This window comes from Bicyclus anynana, chromosome 2 (assembly GCF_947172395.1).
Source record: "Bicyclus anynana chromosome 2, ilBicAnyn1.1, whole genome shotgun sequence".
Taxonomy (NCBI): Eukaryota; Metazoa; Arthropoda; class Insecta; order Lepidoptera; family Nymphalidae; genus Bicyclus; species Bicyclus anynana.
In genome coordinates, this window is record NC_069084.1 from 10,564,951 (window position 1) to 10,589,455 (window position 24,505).

General features: G+C 38.8%; 1 protein-coding gene across 4 annotated transcripts in view; it reads left to right on the plus strand.

Annotated features, from left to right (window-relative positions):
• The window catches only part of LOC112043186 (inactive dipeptidyl peptidase 10), a 353,564-nt gene that overhangs the window by 274,359 nt on the left and 54,700 nt on the right, over nucleotides 1–24,505 (plus strand). For all 4 annotated transcript variants that reach the window (XM_052885659.1, XM_052885663.1, XM_052885669.1 and 1 more), the window contains one exon: nucleotides 7,472–7,679. In XM_052885659.1, coding sequence (XP_052741619.1) covers nucleotides 7,472–7,679 — 208 coding nt within the window. The remainder of the gene's footprint in view (nucleotides 1–7,471; nucleotides 7,680–24,505) is intronic.

A 24,505-nucleotide genomic window follows, 5' to 3' on the forward strand; every position in this document is an offset into this window, starting at 1 on the left:
GGTTTAACCATCAACATTAATTAATACTTTCATAAAGTAAAGGTATACCACAGTAAATAGTAACTTTATGAATGTTATTTAATCGGGTACATACCTCGATAAAACGACGAGATTTTTATTGTCGATATTTCGACCCAGTTGCATGGATCGTGGTCACGACGGGACTGAAGTTGCGAGATGAGAAGTGAAGTCAGCTGTTAGGGGCTGAATCGATCTACCCTCTTTCTTGTTCTTTTTCTTTTTTCAACGACCTCGCGTTTTTGGCTGTTTAGGCAAACCACACTCACGACATCGCTCATCGTTTAAATAACATTCATAATGAACAACCACGAAATAAGTTTAAAATCATTAGTATAACTTTACTCTGGGTATAACTAAGGGTTTGTAAAAGCTTATAACATGTAGTAACATATATTTCATAGGTATGTTTATTTTAAACGGAGATATTGATCGAGCAAGGGACTGCTAATAATACGGTGCCCTTGTTATCGTGAGTAAGGATCTGAATCGGGAATCGTCTGCTAATTTCGCCGCACCGTCTAAATAGAGATATCATTTAGATTTTAGCTCTTAATACCTAACCAGATTTTATATTGATTGAGAGAGGCATGATAGTCCAGTGGATATGACCTCTGCCTCCGGTTCCGGAGGGTGTGGGTTCGAATCCGGCCCGGGGCATGCACCTCCAACTTTTCAGTTGTACATAACATACCAGAGAATTTTCTTAATTCTCTGGTATGTTCTGCGTTTGTGAAGTATGCCAATTCGCATTGGGCCAGCGTGGTGGACTATTAGCCTAACCCCTCTCACTTTGAGAAGAGACTCGAGCTCAGCAGTGAGCCGAATATGGATTGATAACGAACAAACGATATACTTTTCATCCCGGAAAAATCCATGGTTCCCATGGGATTTGTGAAAAACTGAATTCCACGCGGACGAAGTCGCGGGCGTCCGCTAGTTATAACAATAATTTTCTGATAATGATCGCTTATAACGGGTTATCGAGTTCAAAGTTTCTAAATCTGCAGCCAAGTTGTCTAATTCCTAGACCACGGTAAAATTACAAAGAACACACATATATGCTTCATTTTACATCGTTTTACATATGAATCTATGCTATACTATGTAGATCAGATACAAAAGTATTTTTTTTTTAGTTAAATCGAATCAACTTATTGTATCAATTGGAAAATATTACAAAAAACTTTGTAAACGCAAATGTCAAGCATTGTAATAGAGAAAATGATTTTAAAACAATATTTTCCGCCTGACGATATTCTTAGCAACTCATTACGGATTCAAAGCGCTGAACGAGCCTTTTATAAAATCCAAATCCAAAAATGGATTTCGAATATTCACAAGAATGACGTGTATAATAACGTCAGATCTCTCTTCATTATTTTTCATAACATTTTGTGAAGAGACTTCCCGCTCTGCATAGTACAAATGCCTGCAGAGTCATGAGATAAATTAAACGTATGAAATTAAATATTTCAAAGCCGTCCTTAAACGTTTCACCGAGCACAAAAATGTTTTCATCGAATAGTTTTTAGATCTAGACCATTATTAATGAATAATAATTATTATTATAGAATAGGAGAATTCACCTGTTTGAATACAATTGTAAAGTAGGTATAAAGCGAAAGAAGCTAATCTCAAGGTGATCTCATCGCCCCAAGTTCTTACGGTCAATAATTTTTTTAACCCCTGGTAAAGTCTTAAACCAATAAATTTATTCTGTGCCCTTACACTACATCCAACTATTTTGATTATCAATACACACACATGGTTCGAAAAGCCGATGGAAGTTGGGGTCCCAAAGTGCTGGAATGGCGACCCCGCACTAGTAAGCGCAGTGTTGGTAGACCTCCCACCAGTTGGACTGACGACATCAAGCGAGTCGCAGGGATTCGCTGGATGCAGGTGGCTCAGTATCATGATGTTTGGAAATCACTGCAAACGGCCTATGTCCTGCAGTGGACGTCCATCGGCTGATATGATGATGATGATGATGATGACGCACACATTTAATTTTTACAACAACTAACAAACACAACGCTGATAGAGTCTTTACAAATTTTAAACTTGACTTTCAAATGTTAATGTTAATCGATTCTGTTTTGATTTTAGTTAATTGTATTTCTAGCATTTGATGTTAAACGTAGATGAAGCGTACGGTAGAATACGTTTCCTACAAGGTATCAAACTAAATGACTGTTAACTTGAAATATTCGTAATCGTTGTGAGTGGACAGGATAACGGAAGCTGGCAGGGCATTTGTCTTCGCAGTGCGAAATAAACGAAACATTTTCTTCAATAACACAACAAAGAACTTTAAAGCAAACTCAATTATCCCAATGTACCGATCCGTTAATTAAGGGCCTACTTCACTCCGACCCAATACGAAGGACCGAACGTGGAATCAAATTTGGGATATGGAGCTATAGAACAAATTGATTTAATTTTACAGAAACTTCCTATAAAGTGTGTGCATTTTGGTATTTTTTACTATATTTTTATTCTTCATTATTTTTATTATTATTTACTAGTATATGTGTTTAAATTCGTATAAGTTACGACGTTATTCGTCAACTAGGTTAAAAAACTTGCCTCTAGAAAGTACCTCCGCATGCGCTGAGGAAATATTTAAAATGGGACGAAAACAAAGTTAAATAGTTCCTCATGAAAAGCTCTAAAAAAAAGTTTCAGGATGATGGAAGATGTCTATATAGATAACTCACATTTTTAATTATTATTTTTCAACTTTTCATCATACATTTTTTTTAAATTGTGAAATAATTTTCATGAAAATCTATATATAAAAATTTTATTATCTTATGTATTTAATACTCTGGTGCATATTTTAGTAAGTTAACTAGACCAAGTGGGCTACTTGGTCGCCAGTCGTCACACTGGGAACCGCTGGGAGTATACTCATGTCCCACACTGGACTTCCATCGGCTGATGATGATTATGATGATGACTATTTGCTTTACTAAAATACTAGCCGATGCCCCGCGGTTTTACCCTAGTAGTTCTCGTTCCCGTGAGAATATGACGCTCACAAATAACGTGTCTTTCTAGTAGTAAATTTTTTTTTAAAATCGGTCAGTATATCCAGAGATTACCCTACTTTACCACAAACGTTACCTCTTTATAACATTAATATAGATACCGTACATAAATCTATTTACATTTAAAAATTTTAACTAATCTAAACGTTTATGACATGGAGATATAAAAATCCTAACTGAATATGAAAAGAGATGTCCCAATACATTTCTCATATTTGTTGGAAGTGCCGAACATTTCCAATACATCTTGTCATACACGTAACGAGTTTGAACAAGTGACACGTCGTCGCGACAATATCGAAGTGTTTACACTCGCTAAATGACATTCTTTGTATGGTGTAAGCAGAATCTTTTATATGTACTAAAACTTTAACACATTCTGTATTATTCTGTATACTTTGTATATTTTTTAATAAGCAGCCTTTTTTCGCAAAAAGTAACCATAAATCTACTTCTTAGCTTTTATAAATAGGTGCCTTTAAAAAGAAGGAAATGAAATGACGCTGTACTTTTTTATTTAGAAATAATTCAATAATTCAAAACAAATCATGCCTACGTGGAATGGTGACAAAAATACCTATGGCTTATAATTTAAATTTCTTTATCTATGGGACTATATCACAGCCTTTATTTACTATTTTTTACTACCTATACATTAAAAAAAAAATGCAATTAGTTCTGCTGATTTCGCTGTCATATATACATATAAAAATAATGCCGAACCGTCTCGTAGTACCTAAGTCGGTTAAAAGTATAATACATTTTATCTTAACTTCGAGATAATGGAGGAATAATAACACCCCACCCGAGGGATATTATATCTGACCACTCAACTGTTCACTAGGGCTCCCAAGGACATGGGTATTGTAGTAATGGTATTTTGTTACGCAAACATTCTGTTATAATAACATTCGCAATGTAATTTCTGTCGGTGGCTGCTTTCTAACTATATTTTCTGGGTCATGTTTTATGTAAAGCCAGTTAGAAATTATAAAGTTACCTACTCGTACATGAAAACATAGCTTTTTCACGTCTCTTATCTGGTTATTAACCCCCGTCGCAAAAAGAGGGGTGTTATAAGTTTGATGTGTCTGTCTGTCTGTATATATGTCTGTATGTATGTCTGTATATATGTCTGTCTATATGTCTATATGTCTGTCTCTGGCTCCTGAACTGCTAAACCAGTTTCAATTTAGTTTTTTTTGTATCATAGGTGACTTACGGGCGAGTGCTCTTAGATATATTTGATGAAAATCGGTTGAGCTGTTTAAAAGTTGTGGGGGTTAAAATTGGGGAAGAACAACTACATATATACGAGTAAGAGTGTGGTCTCAAATGAAAGCGCACTGAAAGAGAATATTGATTGCTTGATTGTGAGTGTGATTAAAATTTTATGGCATTCGGGAGCTTTTCAAAATTTTCAATTTTATGTCATAGGTACTATGTTTATAGTATCATTTGTCTTGTGAAAAAATTTTGGTGTTATGTCACGAAATATTCTAGAACGAACCTCCCAAAGCCACTATAAATATAAAAGTAGTATGTTGCTCCATTACCTCCTTTATTTTACGGTGAAAGTCAAGTGTATGAGATTTACCTGGACAAACGACAGAGAATTGAAAGCGGAATATCTACCGGCCCATACAACGTCGGCCCAGGAATCCAGGTATACCCCCGTACAAAAGTGTATGGAGATGATAACATGATGTATAAATAAGGATCTGGTTAATTAATTGACTTAATAAAAGTATTTTTCTTAAAGAAAAATACATTTTATCACTACCAAAGCGGCGAAGTAACATTTGAAACTGTATTATTTTTTTGTATGTTTTCTTGACAAACAAGAAAACAAACAAACCAATCATATGTCTTAAAAAAATATCTTAAAACTCAGGCTCTACGGTCAACGATCTTAGCTTATCCCCGTTGTAGATAAATTAAAGATCATTTAAAAATAAAACGTTGTAGCAAACTTTTTTCATAAATTAATGATTTTATTATTGAAGTATCAAGATTTTTTTAAATATAAGTATACTGCCGGTGGTTTGGGTAGGCCTGGGCCGGGGATGGGAATTTCCCTTTAAAAAAGCTTGTTTTGGTTTTAGTATCGTGTATACCTATAGAACTAATGAGCACTTGAGAAAACACGGTTAATTTGAAATCACAGAGACATTTTACTTATATGTATTAAAGATGTACTTCTTTCTATGTCTCTAATGTGAATACAAAATGAATAGTTCATTTGATTGTGATGAAACTTTGGTGAATTTCCTGAGACGTGTCTAAATTTACAACCACTTTAGATTAATATGATGTGTGAGTCTCCCGTAACACTGCAATATGTGGAGAAACTACTGCTACTTACCAGATACATAATATCATGTGTATGAAGACACAGATTAAAGAATCATACCCAGATAGAGTGCATGGAACACGGCAGTGATGCAGTCATTCCAAATAAAATTCAAAAACTAATACATTCTCGTGTGAGTACGACACAAAGCGTCGCATCAGTAATTTCCAGAAGTATTCAAGAATAAAATATTTATATATTATTTTATTTATTTACAAAATTACACTAACTTTCCCTATTCCCAATTCACTAGCTTTTACACTTTTACTATTGTTGGTGTTAAATCTTAAAATACAAATTATGAAAAAAGTCTGTATATTTGCGGATGTCTAGGAGACGCGAAACGTTTTTTTTTTTAAGGGTTTCACCGGCCTCTCCTCGCGGCTTCTGACTCATTCTGTATCATTCTCTATTCTGTGACAAAAGAAACTAATGAAACTATGAAAAATCGCTGTGATCGCGCCGTGAAATTTTTACTATTTTTATTATAAACTTCAATATGTATCTAGAATTCTATTGTTCTTGAATTCATCCCCTGCTAGCATTGTCTGAACAAGGAATGTATAATAAAAAAGTTATTGACAATAACAGTACTGAAGCAAGTCTAGACGACATTAGAGGTTACGCTTTAGAAGCGCTCGACCTTACTTGTATTTTCAATATTGCTTTTCAATACACGTTACCTCCCAGTATGTTGAATATCACAGGAATTTTCCATTTACTTTAGCACGAATTCATTCGCAAACACAATTTTCACTTCCAGAACAACCTATACCTAAATCTAAACTTTTCTATTATATAAAGAACTAGCTGTCGCCGCGCGGTTTCACCCGCGTGGTTCTTGTTCCCGTAAGAGTACGGGAATAATATATATGTTGAACGCGCTAATCTCAAGAACTTCTGGTCCGATTTGAAAAATTGTTTCAGTTATGTATTATCTCCGCATTCCTACGGGAACGGGAACCACGCGGCTGAAACCGCGTGGCGTCAGCTAGTTTATGATATAACACGGCTAAAGCTCACGTGATGCAACGTCGGAGTGTGCCCGACAAGCGACCTCGATCCAAACATCTTGGATCGTGCCGCTTTGCAAGAACCAGCTCATGACTAAGGGTTCGAAACTAGTCGGGCATACTCCGATGTTGTATCACGTGAGTTTTAGCCATGTTTTATAATAAATTGATATTACACAAAGCTTTGTTTCCAACCGTTATATTTTTTGCCTAAGACGCTCTCTCAATTTATGGAATGGCGAAATGTTTTTTAATAAAAAAATTGCTGCGATCAAAGCCATTGTTCAAATAAATTCATCTTAAAATGTAATAAAAGCAGCGTTTTGGACCCTGTCGCCGCCAGCTGACGCCACGGCTCGCAAAAAGAGTAGGCACTGCACCTAATACTGTACGTACTGTACTTGCCAAATTATTTATGAGTGTTTTGTTATACTTACGTAGCTCATTTGTGGAGGAAAAGGTGCTTTTCACCTTGCTTAATCATCATTATGAGTCAATTTTAACGACCTACTGCAGGGCCAAGCTTCATAAAGGAGAGAGGATATGTAGCTTGGACCCATACTTCTCCAATGCTGGTTGGTGGGCTTACAGTAATAATGTTAAGTTCTTTTACAAACAAAAACAATACACAAGCATTTTTCATTTTCTACTTTTTATTTAACTTTTCAGTCCCACAGTAGGTACCTTGAAAAGTCATTAACTTAAAAGTGGGGTTTATCGTAATCGTATCGTCGATTTGTCAACGTGCAATCAACCCGCACGAAACGTTTTGCGTCAACGTTCCTAATAAGAACTGCCAAAATATGGAATGCCCTTCGTCTGTGTTTCCTGACACGTATAATTCAAGGCAAGAGTGAATAGGCATCTTCTAGGCAAGCGCGCTTCATCTTAGACCTCATCATTGCTTTCCATCAGGCTTGATTGTGGTCAAGCGTAAGCCTATACTACATAAAAAAAAATCATTGTAATTGCGATTTATCACAAAACAAGTCAGGTTGTGCCTGTTGTAATGTTTTTTTTTATTGTTGCAGGAACTAGCAGCGTCGACGCCTACACAGAGGAACTGGCGCGGTATCCTCATCGCGCTGCTGGTCATCGCTGCGGTGCTGGGGCTCATCGTGTTCAGCATAGCGCTGCTCACTCCGGCCGGCGATGACGGCAGAGGACGCGGGAGACGACCAACGCTGGAAGATGTTCTCACGGATCACTATAAGCCTTTTAATGGGACCTGGCTGACAGGTAAGCTTATTTGTTTTTAATTAGTCTGTAATGTCCTGGTAACCCAGTTAGCTACCAGAATTTTTGTAAATATAAAAGTGGAGCGTCTCATCAAAATGAAGCTACTGACGAAAAATTAACTTGATAGTAACAACTACTACGATATTTATAAAATTTGAGAAATTTGACGGCCTCCGTGGCGCAGTGGTATGCGCGGTGGATTTACAAGACGGAGGTCCTGGGTTCGATCCCCGGCTGGGCAGATTGAGATTTTCTTAATTTGTCCAGGTCTGGCTGGTGGGAGGCTTCGGCCGTGGCTAGTTACCACCCTACCGGCAAAGACGTACCGCCAAGCGATTTAGCGTTCCGGTACGATGCCGTGTAGAAACCGGAAGGGGTGTGGATTTTCATCCTCCTCCTAACAAGTTAGCCCGCTTCCATCTTAGACTGCATCATCACTTACCATCAGGTGAGATTGTAGTCAAGGGCTAACTTGTAAAGAATAAAAAAAAAAAAAAAATTATAGTAAGCAAAATCATCTATACTATCCTACTAATATTATAAACGCGAAAGTTTGTATGGATGTTTGGATGTATGTTTGGATGTTTGGATGTTTGTTACTCTTTAAAGCCGCTACAACTGAAGCGATTTGGCTGAAATTTGGAATGAAAATAGATTTTACTCTGGATTGACAAATGGGCTACTTTTTATCCCGAATAATCCATGGTTTCCCGAGATTTGCGAAAACTGATGATTTTGATGATATGAATGTTTGTTACTCTTTCACGCCTCGACTACTGAACCGAATTAGCTGAAATTTGGTATTAAGATATATTACAGCCTGAATGAACACATAGGCTACTTTTTATCCCGGAAAAATCCATGATTCCCGAGGGACTTGTGAAAAACTAAATTCCACGCGGACGAAGTCTCGGGCGTCCGCTAGTACTTAATAAATTAATTCTTGAGTTATGAGTATGCAATCAGATTTATTCGTGATATATTACAACATTTCTACCGTGGGAAATCCCTCATGGCATTGGGACTGTTAGTATATCGATTAAAACTTATCAAGATGTTCCAACTCGTCGCCTGGTGATTAGTTTTGCAAACAGTCGCGACATAAATTATTCCTCTATCGTATACCTATTAACGTTCGAGCTTTATTGAACCGTTTTCTATCTCTGTTAGCATTATTAAGGGCAATAATTAAGGGCAATATAAGGCTCTTCTCGGACCAAGGCGCATTTGGAACCCTCGTAACTTTAATTTTAAGTTTTCTAATAATTATAACCATTATCTTAAGTTTAATATTATTACCTGACGTTTCGAAAGAGCTTGTAAACTAAGCCTATTTGAAATAAATGTATTTCGACTTTGACTTTGACTAAAACACAGATTAATTTATACCAAACATTCTTTTCATATCAACGATATCATCCGCTACTATTTAAGTTAAGCGATATGTGTAATGACGGTTTTAAACTACAGTTTCTTCGAGTCTTTTTAAGAAAGACTACTTTCTTCGACTTTTAAGATTTTAGACTAGATCTTCTTATATCTACTTCAGTCTTTATCTCACCCTTCTGCTGTCTCGGCGCCTTCTAATTTTCTCTATGTCTTCTACTACTCTCTTTGCAATCATATACGCCCACTACATGGCGTAATTACCTTGAAAATATAAACAATCTAAATGCTAAACGATACAATGTATTTTGAATATCTAATAACAAAGGTTTTTACACGCGCGAATAAGCTGGATATGCTGGCATTTCTGCGCTTGTATAGAAATTATAGTACCTGACACATTGTAGTTACATTTTATACAACTTATTACTCGTAAAATACTTTTACTACCATATCATTATGATGTCGGAGCAAGTTGTGCTGTCTAGCTTGACTTAGTTTGTAAATAATATCGTATTCCTATCGGAACGTCAAACTTTGTTAGCCCTTCAGTTTTCTTGCAATAACAAACCTATTGTATACTCTACACTTATCGGAACTGAAAACTTTTATTAGGTAAACTAGTTGTAACAATTATATAGCAATAGTACATTGTAGACCCAGAATAAATACAAATACAATACAATTCTTTATTTGCTGAATACATCCAAATATCTGGCATGCAAATTAAATTAAATTAATCTAAGAACAATTTACATTTACAGTAGTATAAAAATTCATTCACCGAATAAAAGCATTTATCTAACAACCACGAGAAAAGATTTTTTTAAATTGATTTAGAGGTTGTTGACGTAAGGTTGGAAGCATCTTGTTGGAAGCAGTTTGTTATAAATGAGGATACTACCAATTATGCATAGAAAGTCGACCAAAACATGAGAAAATTACATTGCCAGTACAGCTTTTAAAAAATATAAATATTTTTAAATATTTTTTTTTTAGGTTAGTTAAAGATTTACCTTTTGACAATTTTACTCATTGTTTATACCTGCAATTACAGCATTTTCCATAAAAAGTTAATAAATGCGATAATAATTCTAACATTATTCAACTTAAATCGTTTAATCAAGTAAAATTTCTCTCTAAAATAAGTAAAATTTATCGCATACGAAATCGCAATTACAGCGTTCATATAACTCCCAAGAATCCAATACACCCTGAAACAAATTAGGTTAGAACAAAACGATTTACCAAAACTTTTGTTGGGATTTAACGAAATTTGCGTGATATTCCGCTGGTTGCTAATTGCTTTATAATTATAACCAATTTGTTAATTGTTGAAAAACCGGGAAAATGGAATTTTCTTAAAAAATTTCATAATTTGGCCCATATTATTATCACCTGAAAATTTGTGTTAAACCATTCAAATCACGAAAATTTTGATAGCTACAACAAATCAAACTGATATAGGTATACTTTAGGGGGAAAACGATAAAACATGGTTGAAAAATTTGCTTGTCAAACTTTTTTTATCAAGCAATGTTAATGATAAATGATTCGAACAAAACCTCAAAATGTGAATTTATTTGACCAACACGTTTGATTTGACAAAATTTTTGATAGTTTCCGTTTTACAGTATCTTGTATCTATATAACATGCATTTATATAGGCAGTAGCATGTAGGTTATTAACTAGAGTATGTACTCGTACTATAAGTAAAAATTGGAAAATTCCTTATCCAACTATGTATTCTGTGGTCCAGCATAGGTTTTTATTGAGTCCTTATGGTAGGCAGTGCCTTTTGCATCTATGAATTGCTCGCCTATGTAGGGAGGTACCTACATATTAAATACCTACAAGGTACCTACATCGTGCATACGAGTATATTATAATTGCAATGTAAAATTATGTAAAATTTAAATTGTATTGCAACATACAATTTAAATTTAACATAATTTGCATCGCGTACCTACTCGTACAGTAAGTATATTATCCAACGTTGGTGTGTAGTCTTACAATATCATATTATGTTATTATTCCAAAGGAGTGAACCGAGTTGTTAGTTAAGAAAATGATTAACCGCTTGCTTGATGGAAATTATTTCACTTGACATGGAAAGGCTTAACAGGCTTTAGTAATTAAAATAAACAAAAAAATAATGCCTCCATCAAATGATATTTTAGTTATGAATGTTGGCGTTTCATTGAGTTTTAATTTTCACATCATTAAAAGTGAAAAATTACTCAAAGTGTCAGTTACGGCAGGCGTCCACAGATCCGCATTGTACGTATCAAACGCATCGCATCAAACGGATTTTAGTATTCTTAGTACAAAAAGTCATACAAGTGCGTCCATTGATCCGCATCAAACGGATTTTAACTACCGAAAAATTAAAAATCCGTTTTAATAGCTCATTTATGAATATGCCGCATAATGGTAGGCGTCCACATGTCCGCATTGTAAGTGTCGGACGCATCGCAACAATCGTAGTATTTTGTATAGAAAATCTTACAAGTGCGTCCACTGATCCGAATTGTACGAATCGCACGAATCTACCGTAAAAATTATAAATCCGTTTATTGCGATACGCACGATGCGGATCTGTGGACACATGCCTTAACTGACACTTTAAGTAATTTTTCACTTTTGATGATGTGAAAATGAAAAATCTCAATGATATACACCATAAATCGTTACAAATTCCTTATAAATTAGCAGCGAATAGGGATTCGAATTTAAAAACCCTATTGTAGTAACCTAAAGTAGTATGGTATGCGCCACAGAAATCTTTTTGAGGATTAAAATATGGATTCCGCCGTCTGTACTTGTTCCTTGCCTTATTTAATATTGTTAAGCGTTTCATTAAAATGTAATTTGATAGGTCTGGATCCGTCGAGTTATAATTAAAAATTGTTTTGAAACGGACCGGGCACCTGCGTTCACCAGAAAAATAGATTCAAAACTCTCTGGAACGTAAATTGCGCCTCCACTTCGAATATCTCTTCACTGAAAAAACAGCGTTTAATTCAATTCCCATGGTGTTTTATCAAAAGTAATTTATTCAGCTTCACAACTGTGATTTGATTTGGTTTACAGATTTGAGTTCTCGGTGATATTATTGAATTCTAGCGGTCAGCCGATACTTCGTTGGCGTGCATAGTACCTAATCTCTACGTGCAATTTCGACGTAAGAATGTTATATTAAACGCAAACTAAAACATAAAGCTATCCCTACATTTGATTATAAAACTCAATAGTTGCAAATTCGTACACATCCCTTCTTCCCATCTTTTGTTCAGTTTTGGAAATTGACAAAAATAATGCTGCATAACTAGGTTCTAAACGTTTTATCTAAATATACGCAGATGTTTAAGAATGATCGAAACATGTATACAATATATAATAAAAATACATTTTATATTATGTCTAGAAAATAAACAATTATGATTATTAAAAAATATCAATTCAAAAAACTAATTGTGAAAGGAAATTATTGGGCAACCGAACTCCCGGCCGCCAAAGTCAACATTGGTACTGGTGGTAATGGTGGACTGAGCTAGGCTATCCTCAACTGAAAGAAGCGGATATAGAGAAGAACATGGATATTGCAATAATTATGAGCCTATTGAAGCTTGAAATAAAGTATTATTAGTAATGTTGTAGTGTTTGTGTATATATACATCGGTAGTGAGAGAAAGCGGGCAGTCTGTCTTACAATTATTGTAAAGCATTTTAAATGCAAGTTAAAGTATTGACCTCCAAACTTCGGTTGAAGGTGGTACGTTGATGATAATGGGGTGTCGTTGACAACAAAGCACCTCATTGCTCTATACATGATTTGATATAGAACCTTCTAAGATAATGCATGCGGATGTGCTAAATTATGCCATTACTATACTAGCATGCATAACTATAATGTTATCACATAATATCTAGTGGCATTCGGCTCTTAAGCGGAAATTTATTTTAACGAGCTTTCAGTAATGTGCTACGGAGGTCAGATGACGTAGCTCTAAGCAAAACCTAATAGTCTGTCATATCTGGGTTACAATAAATAATAATCATCATACCTAAGTAGGCGGAACATGTTAGACTTAAGTTAGGAATTGTTGTATATCTAAAGCATCGTTACTTGAACTGGGATAGATTGTAATTAAACTAGGATAAAATACTGGCATAGATAGATATAGATAGATAGTTACTCTAGAAAACACTTTGCAATTTGCATATTTTTTTGCAAATATCATAATATGAATAAATCAACAAAGCAACGCGTATCATCATCATTATCAACCAATTTTCGTGTCACTGCTGAGCACGAGTCTCCTCTGAGAATGAGTTAGGCCAATAGTCCACCACACTAGTCCAATGTGGATTGACAGACTTCACACACGCAGAGAATTAAGAAAATTCTCAGGTATGCAGGTTTTCTCACGACGTTATTCCTTCACCGTTTGAGACACGTGATGTTTAATTTCTTAAAATGCACATAACTTAACATTGGAGGTGCATGCCCCGGACCGTATTCGAACCTACACTCTCCGGAATCGGGAGCAGAGGTCATATCCACTGGCCTATAACGGCTTATGAAGGAACGCGTATAAACTAACGAAAAAAATATGCGTACAGACCTTTCGAGGATGTTTTCAGTCGTGGGTAGAAATAGGTCACGTAATATAATTTATAACGTCCGTGAAAGCACCTAAAATTACAATATCTACCGCAAACCGATTCGAGGAAGGAATCAAAAAGCCCCCAAATATTTCATGTCACCGTACGACCCGAATAGCAACGTAAAAATTTGTTAAGAAAAAGTGTCGAACAAGATTTTGCCATTACCTACTACGTAATGGCTAGGTAATAGGCATAACCACAAAATGGATGATACAAATACCTAATGGCTTTTCCGCAAAGAATCTAAATTTTCCATACGTTTTTTTATCACAGGTAACCAAAAAGACTTTTCTGCTGATAAAATCTACGTAAAAAGAGACTTGAAACGTTGTCTTATTAGAAGGAAAGAGTCTGACGAATGTACCTACTACCTATTCAATGAATATCTGATTATAGATTACAGAGTATCCCTTATCTATGGAAATTCTCAATGCTCTCAATTGGAAATAATTCCTCGATTTGGAAGCTTTCGTGTTCCCTGTGCAATCTCCGAGGAAGTTGTACTTTGATGAGCGTCACTGACTGACTCCACTGGCACTGAGTCACGACTGTGTGTCAAAGTGTTCCCAGGGTCTAGTCATCAAGCTTCCAGAACAATGGGATGATTATGTACGGTATGGTATGAGTCTGGTATACTCGCTCATAGCCAAAGTACCTTTTTTCCCCTTATTATCTGCCGGTCAGTACGGAACCGCTATGCATTTCCTACTGATTTTGTATTTCTCATTTCGCTCTCCCTTTCTTTTGTACTCTTTACCTTTCCTCTCTCCTCATCATCAACAGCTCTAAGTATCTGTAAGTACTTCCTCCATTCGTCCTCGTCTGTTAGCATGCGTACGATGACGTTTAGCGCTTCTACCTTTCCCCTTAGGTCTCTGTTCTTAGGTCAGCGCAGCCCACACACTCCGTGTCCTCAGCCAGAAAGTATATATAGTGCACCTACTGGAACTCACGACATTGATTTACTTAATTAATTACTTTAGTATGTCGTAGGTATGTCCCATATCATAGCTATACCTATCACTCCATTCTAGAATAGTATACATGAAACAGGGGTAAAATTTTAATTTCTATGTTCTGAACAATAAGGTTGTTCAAATAACTCTGTTTTATTTGAACACTCGTTTCAACAGAAAGGTTCAATTCCAAATAAAAAAAGTATGAGCTACCAAACACAAGTTTCCAAGGTTCCAACTTCAGTTAGAGTAAAGAGAATCTACAGTGGAAAACGAAAACTGTTTTCAGAACTTGTCAGAACTAACTTCACCGGGGATCCTTGAAGGCGTAATTTTTCCACAAAGTTCAGTAACGAGGTTGTCGCACCAAAATCTGTCTTATCTCATTTATAGTAAGACTCGACAAGAAAAATAAATTGTGGAGAGGTCTGGAGACTTTCGAATAATAGGTATATAATATTATAGACCGAGAGCCTGCGAATGCCAGACTTATACATTTTAGAAAGGCTGAAAATTTGTCTGTCAATGCTTTTATTATAAGCAAGCAATGATGGCCAAGTAAGCCAGCCAATTATAGAGCTTGGGCCGTGGTGGCTTTGGAAGATTTTAAGGGTCTAGATCCTCAATGGTCCGTGTTTATAGCATTATTCTTTATATTAAAACACCAGAAGGGCATTCCAAATGTTTGCTATACGAATTAGAAATGTGGGTGCAAATCGCTTAGTAGTCGTCTTGCTGTTCTGTGGTAGAAACAGAGGTGGAACTAGATGATGAAGTTACACTCATCAAAGTATATCCGGTAAAAAACCGACAGACAAGCTACATTGCGATGCTGTTGCACAGTCTACAATTTCGCCTGTGTCAACGGTTCATGACCAATGATCCTCCTAGCGCGGCGATCTATTGAGTCTCATGCATCAAGCTGATATTTTGCAGAACCATCCCAGAGGTGACTTCAGTACTCCATACAGGTTCTGACCTGAGCCTGGTAGAGGGTGAATAGTTTTTGGGGTGTAAAGTACCGCTTGACCTCATTAAGGATTCCCAGTTTTTTGGCTGTGATTTCAGCTTTAGCTTCGATGCACATCCCGAAATTGAGATTGTGATGCCCAAGAGCTCAATGTGATCGCTAATTGGAACCAAAGAAAGAGCTCCATTTCGCAGTAAATAAACATGCCTGAGTTTTGGTAGCGTTGAACTTAACAAAATAGGTGTCATCCCAATCTGACACCATCTTCAGGTTTTTGTTTACGCGGTGGACCAAGGCCTCTCTGAGCTCTAGAATCTCAGCACCGCTTGCTCTAGGGCTAGATATGTAACTCTCCGGTACTGTGTTTTCTTTTGCATACATCCCTGAGGTGCACCGGCATTGATATCTAATAGACGACACAATTATGTTTCTGTCATCAGAGCTTGAGAGCCTGTAAGAGATTCCTTTTAGCTTTTGCATGATTACATGTATTTTAGTTTGTAATTGTTTTCGTTTATTATTTGTTTTGTTTGCAATATAGTTTTCCTAGTAGTTTCCTCATAATATCAAAAAAATACCTTTCATTTTAGACAAATACATTTTTAAATTTGCTACGTCACAAGGCCACCATGGTCCAACCATGCATAGTCTGACAAACTCCCAGTCATCATAAAATGAAGTAAGTCTGGCAATCGCACGTTCTCCTTCTATTATCTTTTCGCATTTTATCACAAATGGGAAAGTTTTGATTGAGTTTGTTTTTTGTTTATATTTTTATGAAAAAGAATCGTAGCCGTCCTTACCAACGAATTACGGCTTAGATCTTGTATATCTTTACAATTATGTAAATCATGTTTTGAGTTGTAATATATTCTTAACTAGTTATACTGCGCGATTCCCTCTTTGCCAATTTTGATGTAGAAATTCAGCCGTTCTGAAATCACCCGCGTAGTTCCCGTTCGCGTGAGAATACAGGGATAAAATATACCTTTTAAGACACCCACAAATAACGTGGCTCTCTAGTGGCTAAATATTTTTTTTAACACCATAAACTTTACCTCTTTATAATATTAGAGTAGATTAGCAGCTTCCAGCAGGTTCGGTAACAGCATACGTTTACGTTACGTAAAACAATTTTTAAAATCAGTTTTGCAGACAACCCGTAATCAGCAATCAAGCAACTATTGCATACAAGTATGAAAGAACGGATATAATATTTAAAATCATGGTCAACAAGACTTATAAGTCGTTAGCTGTTTAATTAGTCCACAGAAGTATAAAACTCCTTTTGTATCTGAACATCTTGATTGTACTGGCGGATCTCATCGCTTTCAGCGAGATAATGAAGTAAAAAACAAATACCTCTGTCTTTGTATTGTATTGCATACATTCTGAAGAAAAAGCGCCTTGCTTTGACAAAATTCTCTTTACAATATAAAAAGATTATTATGTCTGAATATCTCGAACCTTTTCTCATTTTATGAAAGAACTTTCGGTTGGACGCACCCCTAAAGCAGCTCTGGACCTGTAGCCTAATGGCACGTCGATTCTCTTTCTACATCCGCTGACGTTTCGAAAATTAAAAAATGTATGGAAATGACATTTGCTATCGACAGGTCACGTGATCAAGTTGTCGATCTGTCATTCCTATACATTTTGTTAGTATTCGAAGCGTTAACGTTTGTAGAAAGAAACGTGCCACTTGGCTATAGGCTCTGAGACGTCTATTGGGCGAACCAACATGAACATTATAGCGCAAATTTTAGGAGTTTCACAGGCGAATAGTTCAAACCACAAACGTAACTTGCTGTGTGATCTTGATAGTTAACTCGGTCTTAACTATTACATATAAATATTGAACTTGAATATGATATGAAGGGTAAACATGATTAATTCATAATTTAAAGTCTTTTGAACGTATAGTATATAGCTCCAATCTGTTACTTTTTAATACTTCGTAGCCCGACCCAACACCGAACCGAACCGGACCTCATGATCCACATAGATATAAGCACTGGACTAACGAGGCAGTTCTAAAGCAACAAGGCAGTTTACTTTACTAAATATTATTTCTGGAATCAATGATGTTGATGAAAAATGAGGTAGATAGGTTACATAAACCACATTCGATGTTTACAACTGGTACGCAACGCAAAAAAAGGGAATGTGATAGCCCAGTGGGTATGACATCTGTCTCCGATTCTGGAGGGTAAGAAATTAAATATCACTTGTTTCAAAACGGTGAAGGAAATTTATCGTGAGGAAACCTGCATACCAGAGAATTTTCTTAATTCTCTGCGTGTGAAGTCTGCCAATCAGCATTGGGCCAGCGTAGTGGACTATTGGACTAACCCCTCTCATAGGTAAAGGAGACTCGAGCTCAGCAGTGAGTCGAACATGGGTTGATCATGATGATGATGATGACGCAAAAATTATTTCAGCGGCGTTGTCAACGGCGCGATGACATTGCAGCGACTGAGCTCAGGTTTGCTAATTAGCATGGTTTTAACGTGCCACTTGCGGTTCGCGTATAACCTATCTATCTTTTTTTCTTCTAACATCATTGTCTGAAATATAAATAATGAATAGTATGACAGATTTCGACAATCATACTAAATGGTATGATTCCGCAAAGCAGATATTTTATAGAAATCACAAAAAATTGTAATCTCCCCTGTTTGGTTGTTTTTGGCACTCGTTGCAAAACCCCTCTGTAATCCTATAATCCCTTTGATCCACTCTATGTCATATTCCACAACAAAATGCGTAAAATAAAAATGGTTTCAATTTTACCACGGCCGTCTATTGTACACATTTAAAACGTATGTTTCTATAAATTAAATTCCTAAAACTTCTTTTTATCACCAATTAAGAAAAGCTCAATCGGCCCAGCCGGGGATCGAACCCTGATAGGAAGTTTTATATTTTATCAACAGAGACTTATATACCTATAATAGTATAGTATATAGTACCTATAATATGAAAGAGGAGCTCTGGGTTTATAGGCATTGTTATCTTTTGTTAGGTGTTATAATTTTATTTTATAAAGGATTTTTTAAATATGACTTGTCATTTGCTATTTTACAATTCATTTTGAATAAGAAGAACTTGGTCTCTGACCTAGCTACCTTAATCGCACAATTTTTTATTGTCAATTTATTCCGTCTTATAACCGAGAGTATAGATTTCTTTCTGATAACTTTTTTGAAAGTTTTATTTTTTTTTTTTATTCTTTACAAGTTAGCCCTTGACTACAATCTCACCTGATGGTAAGTGATGATGTAATCTAAGATGGAAGCGGGCTAACTTGTTAGAAGGAAGATGAAAATCCACACTCCTTTCGGTTTCTACACGACATCGTACCGGAACGCTAAATCGCTTGGCGGTATGTCTTTATTCGTAGGGTGGTAACTAGCCACGGCCGAAGCCTCCCACCAGCTAGCGGCTTCCAGGCCTAGACCTGGACCAATTAAACCTCAATCGGCCCAGCCGGGGATCGAACCCAGGACCTCCGTCATTAAATCCACCGCGCATACCGGCGCCACGGAGGCCGTCAAAAACTAAGTACTACTAAAAGTGAAATGAACAAGTAGAGTCCGGAATAAAAATAAATACTCATATTGTGAACAAAATCTGGTTCAATTATTAATGTATCGTAGGTACAAAAAATAGGAAAAATCTAAAGTACTACCTACTAGTTATACTACCTTCCTTATTCCCCTAATAATATTTAACTTATAGTCTCTATTTTAAGTCTTTTTTACGAGTTCACTTATACGATCACCCATATGCTTTAATATCTAAAACTCTGAAATGTAGGTCAGAATAATAAACCACTATACGTGAAGTATGAGTAGGTATATCAAAACTTTTAACTAACTGGTTTAAGTAAAACTTCTAATAGGACTGTGAATGTCTACGTAAGACAGCAAATATGTACTTGAACAATTAATTTATCATGTCTAACTTTTGGAAAATGAACAAAAATAATGTAAAACATTTTATTTTAATACTAGACGCCTGCAACTTTGTGTACCTACTTATGTACGTAACGCAACGTAAGGATGCAAGATGGATGGATGGATTTTCGTCTACTTACTCCCAATTTCGAAATCAATTTATAGTGGTAGTGGGTAGTCTCTATAAAGCCAAGTTTTGTATAAAAAAAATAAAAAAAAATACAACCGCTTTAAAATACTTAATTCACACAACAAACACACTTCTATAATTTTTGAAAGTTCCCCTCGATTCCTCCGAGATTCCATCACCAGATCTTAACATCATAAACAAAAAAATAATTTTCCAAATCGGTTCAGGCGTATTCGAGTATTCGGTGTGCATACATAAAAAAACATACCAAGCAACTTGAGAACCTCCTCCTTTTTTTTTTGAAGTCGGTTAATTAAAACAGCACCATATAACAAGAGTGGTAATGGTATTTAATAATGGGATTATTAATAATGGGATAAGTATGTGTAGTCGGCAACTTGGGACTCTACACATAAGTCGAATTTCTGGGGAGCATTATCCCGTAAGAAGTACTAAATTAAAATTAAAATTAATTTAAGAATTTTTAAGAATGGTAGGTAAATTTAATCAATAATGTTTTACCTCGTTACTGAGGTTAGCCGCATTATTAAGCAAATTACTCCAGTCTCCAGATACTTTTAGTAATTACAGTCCGATTTTACGAAAGATTTTTAAGGAATTGAATCAAAATTCCCAAACCAAATTTTATCCAAAACTTTGAGGAAACCGGTTTATGATAATGCTACTCCAATATGGATTGACGAGCAATAGTTCTTTAGTAGAATTCAAGATGTCTTTAGTGTGATAGCAAAGTGAGTATTATCGAAGAGTAAAGAGTAAACCGTTTACTTTAACTAGTTCGAAAAAAAGTCTTTGCTCGTTAGGGCAAGTTAAGTCTAGTTTGCTGACCATGTAGGAAACTGAATTCGAATTTCAAACGTGATGAAGCTAGAAAGTAAATACTTTGAATTAGGATAACTCTTATTTTTATTTTAAATATGTTAGCTTAAAGACGAGGTTGACCCTTTGCATAACAAACTATTTCAACTTTTACAGTTCTTATAAATAATATTTTTCCACCAGATGTAAACCAGTACAGAATATTTGCTTAAAATGCAGTTTTCCGAATGTAACATTCCGATAGTTGGCAGCGGAGAGTCATTCTGCAATCAAATGGACAAAGTCTTTGGATTTCAGCCAAAACTAGCTAGACCTTCGTATTATTGTTTTCTAAAAAATGATCGTTATTTCATTATTTATATATTATCCTACTTGTATATTCCTTACTAGTGGAAGTATTTTATTTTCGCAATAAAAAGTATCCTATAACCTTCTCCGTATTATGGTCTTAAACCGTGCCAAGTTGAATTTGAATTCGTTCAGTAGTTTCAGCATAATTCCCTAATCACAAAAAACACGGACAGACAGACAGGCAAAAAATCGAAAAAGAACATTTTTAGCTTCAGTGGGTATCGATTATATGTATAATGCCCCCCAACAAAAAATTTCAATATATCTTCAATGCACATAATGTGAGAGACGTCGGGTCTTCTCCGACCCGTGGTACACGGGGCGGGGGTACGGGCCTCGAGGCAATGCCTCCTTACCCGGGCATGTCGCGGGGGAACTTTCTCCCCCGGTGGTTTCTTCCAACCCCTCCCGGGGTTGAGGCTTTTCAGCCTAGGGGATTGAGCTTTGGACCCGTTGGCCCCGCGCGGACTGCGATTCCTCGCTATCCTGCGTCGGGGCAGCGTCGGGTTCAATGGGAGTCCCTGCGCGGACTGCGATGTCGTCGCTATCCTGCGCAAGGACGGTGTCATGTCCGGTGGTTGCGTCGTCCTCATCGTCACCGTAAGTACCTGCGCCTGCAGGGTCGGCCGCTTGGAGGAGCTCCCGAGGTAGGGGACGCCCGTTCTGTGGCCTATCGCAGTGTGGTGCGATGTCGCAGAGGTGTATATTCGGTCCGTGGTCTGCGCGCGCGAACATGCGGCATGCTAGGTCACGGACGAATTCCTCCACGGTGGGCGTCTTCGTGTCACGGTGGATGACATCATTTCTGACGTATCTCGGAGCTCCCGTGGCAAGGCGCAGACACTTGTTCTGCTGGATTTGCATCCGGTTTTTCTGGTGCGCGGAGCACAGCGCGTACCAGGCCGGAGCCGCGTACGTGAGACGCGAGCGGACATAGGTGTTGAAGATCTTCAACTTGGCCCTCAGTGGTAGTCGGGAGGTTAGCACCTGGTACAGCATCGACTTGGCCGCCGCCGCCTGACACACGGCGTGGTTCACCATGTGTATCATGGTCAGGCTGGCGTCGATGGTGCATCCCAGGTAGCGGACTGAGGTCTGCCAACCTATGTCCTGCCCTCGTAATTGGAGTGTCCGCAGCGGGATCCGGATGCCGAACGCTATGGCGGCGGTCTTCCCCACGTTGACGGCCATTCTCCATTTGTCCAGCCATTCCGGGAGCAAATCCAGCAGACGCTGCATGCGGTTGGTGGCGATGATTTGGTGGTAGGACGACGCGAAGTACGCACTGTCATCAGCAAACAGTGATAACAGTACGTCTTCCTCCCCCTCGCGCAGGTGACCGGCGAGGGTAGGGATGTCATCCGTATATAGGGCGTACAGGCTCGGCGATAGACAGCTGCCTTGTGGTACTCCGGCGCGTATCGGACGTGGCTGGGACTCTGCGCCCTCTACGGCAATGTGGAATGTTCTGCCCTCCAGGAAGGAAGCCACTAGCCGCACTAGTGCTGGTGGCACGGTGGTGTTCTTCAACAGCTTCGCCAGGAGGCCGGCATGCCACACACGGTCGAAGGCTTTCTCTATGTCGAGGAAGACTCCGACGGTGCAGTGCCCTTTGTTCTTCTCACTGGCGATGAAGTGAAGTCCTCGAGCCAGCTGGAGCGTCGTAGAATGGTTACTGCGAAAGCCGAACTGCTCATTTCGCAGTTGAATGTGGGGAGACAGCCTTCGCAGCAGCAGACGCTCGAACAGCTTGGCGATGTGTGGCAGAAGTGTGATCGGACGGTAGCTTCCTGGGAGACGACGGTCCTTTCCTGGTTTCGGGATGGTGACAACCTTTCCTCGTTTCCATATTTCGGGGAAATGTCCGGTGCGAAGTACTCCGTTGAAGAGTCTCGTGAGAGCTACAAGGCCTCTTCTTGGCAGCTGTTGGATTGCGGCGATCGGAATTCCATCATAACCCGCCGCCTTCCTTTTGGGTAGTTGGGAGACGGCTTTCCTCAGTTCAGACGGGGAGATGAAATAGTCGCCCCGGAGCGGTAGAGGTTGGGTTGTGAGGAACTCTTCAATTTGGTGTTCGATCGCTGCAATGTGCTCGGTTGTTGTAGGATCTGTGGCCGGTGGGTTCGGATTGAACTGATGTTCCATATACTCCGCCAGAATTTCCGATCTGTCTTTGGCGGAGTATCTTCGTCTTCCCTCGCTGTCGAGCAGTGGGTAGACGGGTGAGGTCGTTTTGGTAAGCGTCTTGCAGAGATGGTGCAGTGAAGTTTCGGACTCCGACGCCGCGTCGATTTGTTTGTCCCAGTCATCGGCGGCGTGGTTCTCCAAAGCTATCACTATCTTCTCCGCAAGGTGGTTGAGGTTGCGCTTCACTCTCGGGCAGCGAGTTCGCGCCCACAGTTTTCGTAGGGCGCGTTTGTCTTCGAACATGCGCCGAAGCGAGCTCGGCAGCAGGTCTCGACGGCCGGGGTGGCGGAGGGTCGACGTGGCTTCGTCCTTGGCGGTTTTGATGGCCTCCGTCAGGGTTTCCGTAGCTCGGTCGATCTCTAGCGGGGTCGTGAAAGGGCCTGTGAGCTCTAGCTTCGACAGTGCGTCTGCATATCTCTCCCAGTCTGTTGAGGTTCTGGGGGGTCTCGGTATCGTGCAGTCGCGCTGAAGATTGAGCGTGACCATAATTGGTTGGTGTTCCGTGTCGGCGTTATATATGACGTCGACACTGAGCGGGTGGTCAATCCTGTGGTGCAGCACGATGTCTAGTATGTCGGGCTGCCTGTTGGGATCTGTTGGGATGTTGGTCGGCGATGATGGAGCCAACACCCCAAACTGGCGATTCTCGCTGTCTTCCAGGAGCGCCCTTCCAGCCGTATTGATGACGCGCGATCCCCAAGCCGGGTGTTTCGCGTTAAGGTCACCCACGACCAGTGTAGGGCGTTGTGGTTCCAGCAGTGCCTGGACGTCCATGCCGTGGTACTCTTCATTCGGTGGTTTGTAGGCGGCATACAGGTGGAGCTCTTTTTCTCCAATCTGGATCCGTACTCCTTGTGTACGTAGGGATCGGTACGGAGTGTGGTCCAGTTCCTCGTGCACTAAGTCTCTCCTCACCAGAGCCGCCGTGCCTCTATAGGCATTTCCTCTGGGGGAGACTTCGTCGCGACGGTACACGAAGAAGTTTGGGACACGAAGCTCGAAGTTGTTAAGGAGCTTCGTTTCTCCCAGGAGGACGACATGAGCGTCCTGCAACTGGGTGATTGTGATGAGCTCTCTGATACGGCCCTTAATGCCGCCTGGGTTCCAGTAGATTATTCTTAGTTGGTGATGTGACGGAGTAAGGCTGCCATTCCTGTCTGAATGGCCGCCACCGGTCCCTGGCCCTGGAGGTATACGGTCAGCCCGGCCATCAGCGCTTCCACTACCACCCGGACTATGGCTGATAGGTCCAGGGTGGGCGTGGCTTCCCCCTGGTTCGTGGGGGGGGCTGATGGTGGGGCTTGAGGTGGAGTCTCGGTTGAGGTTGTTGGTTGTGGCCCCATTCTTGTTCTCCTGTGAGTGGGGTGTTGCGGTT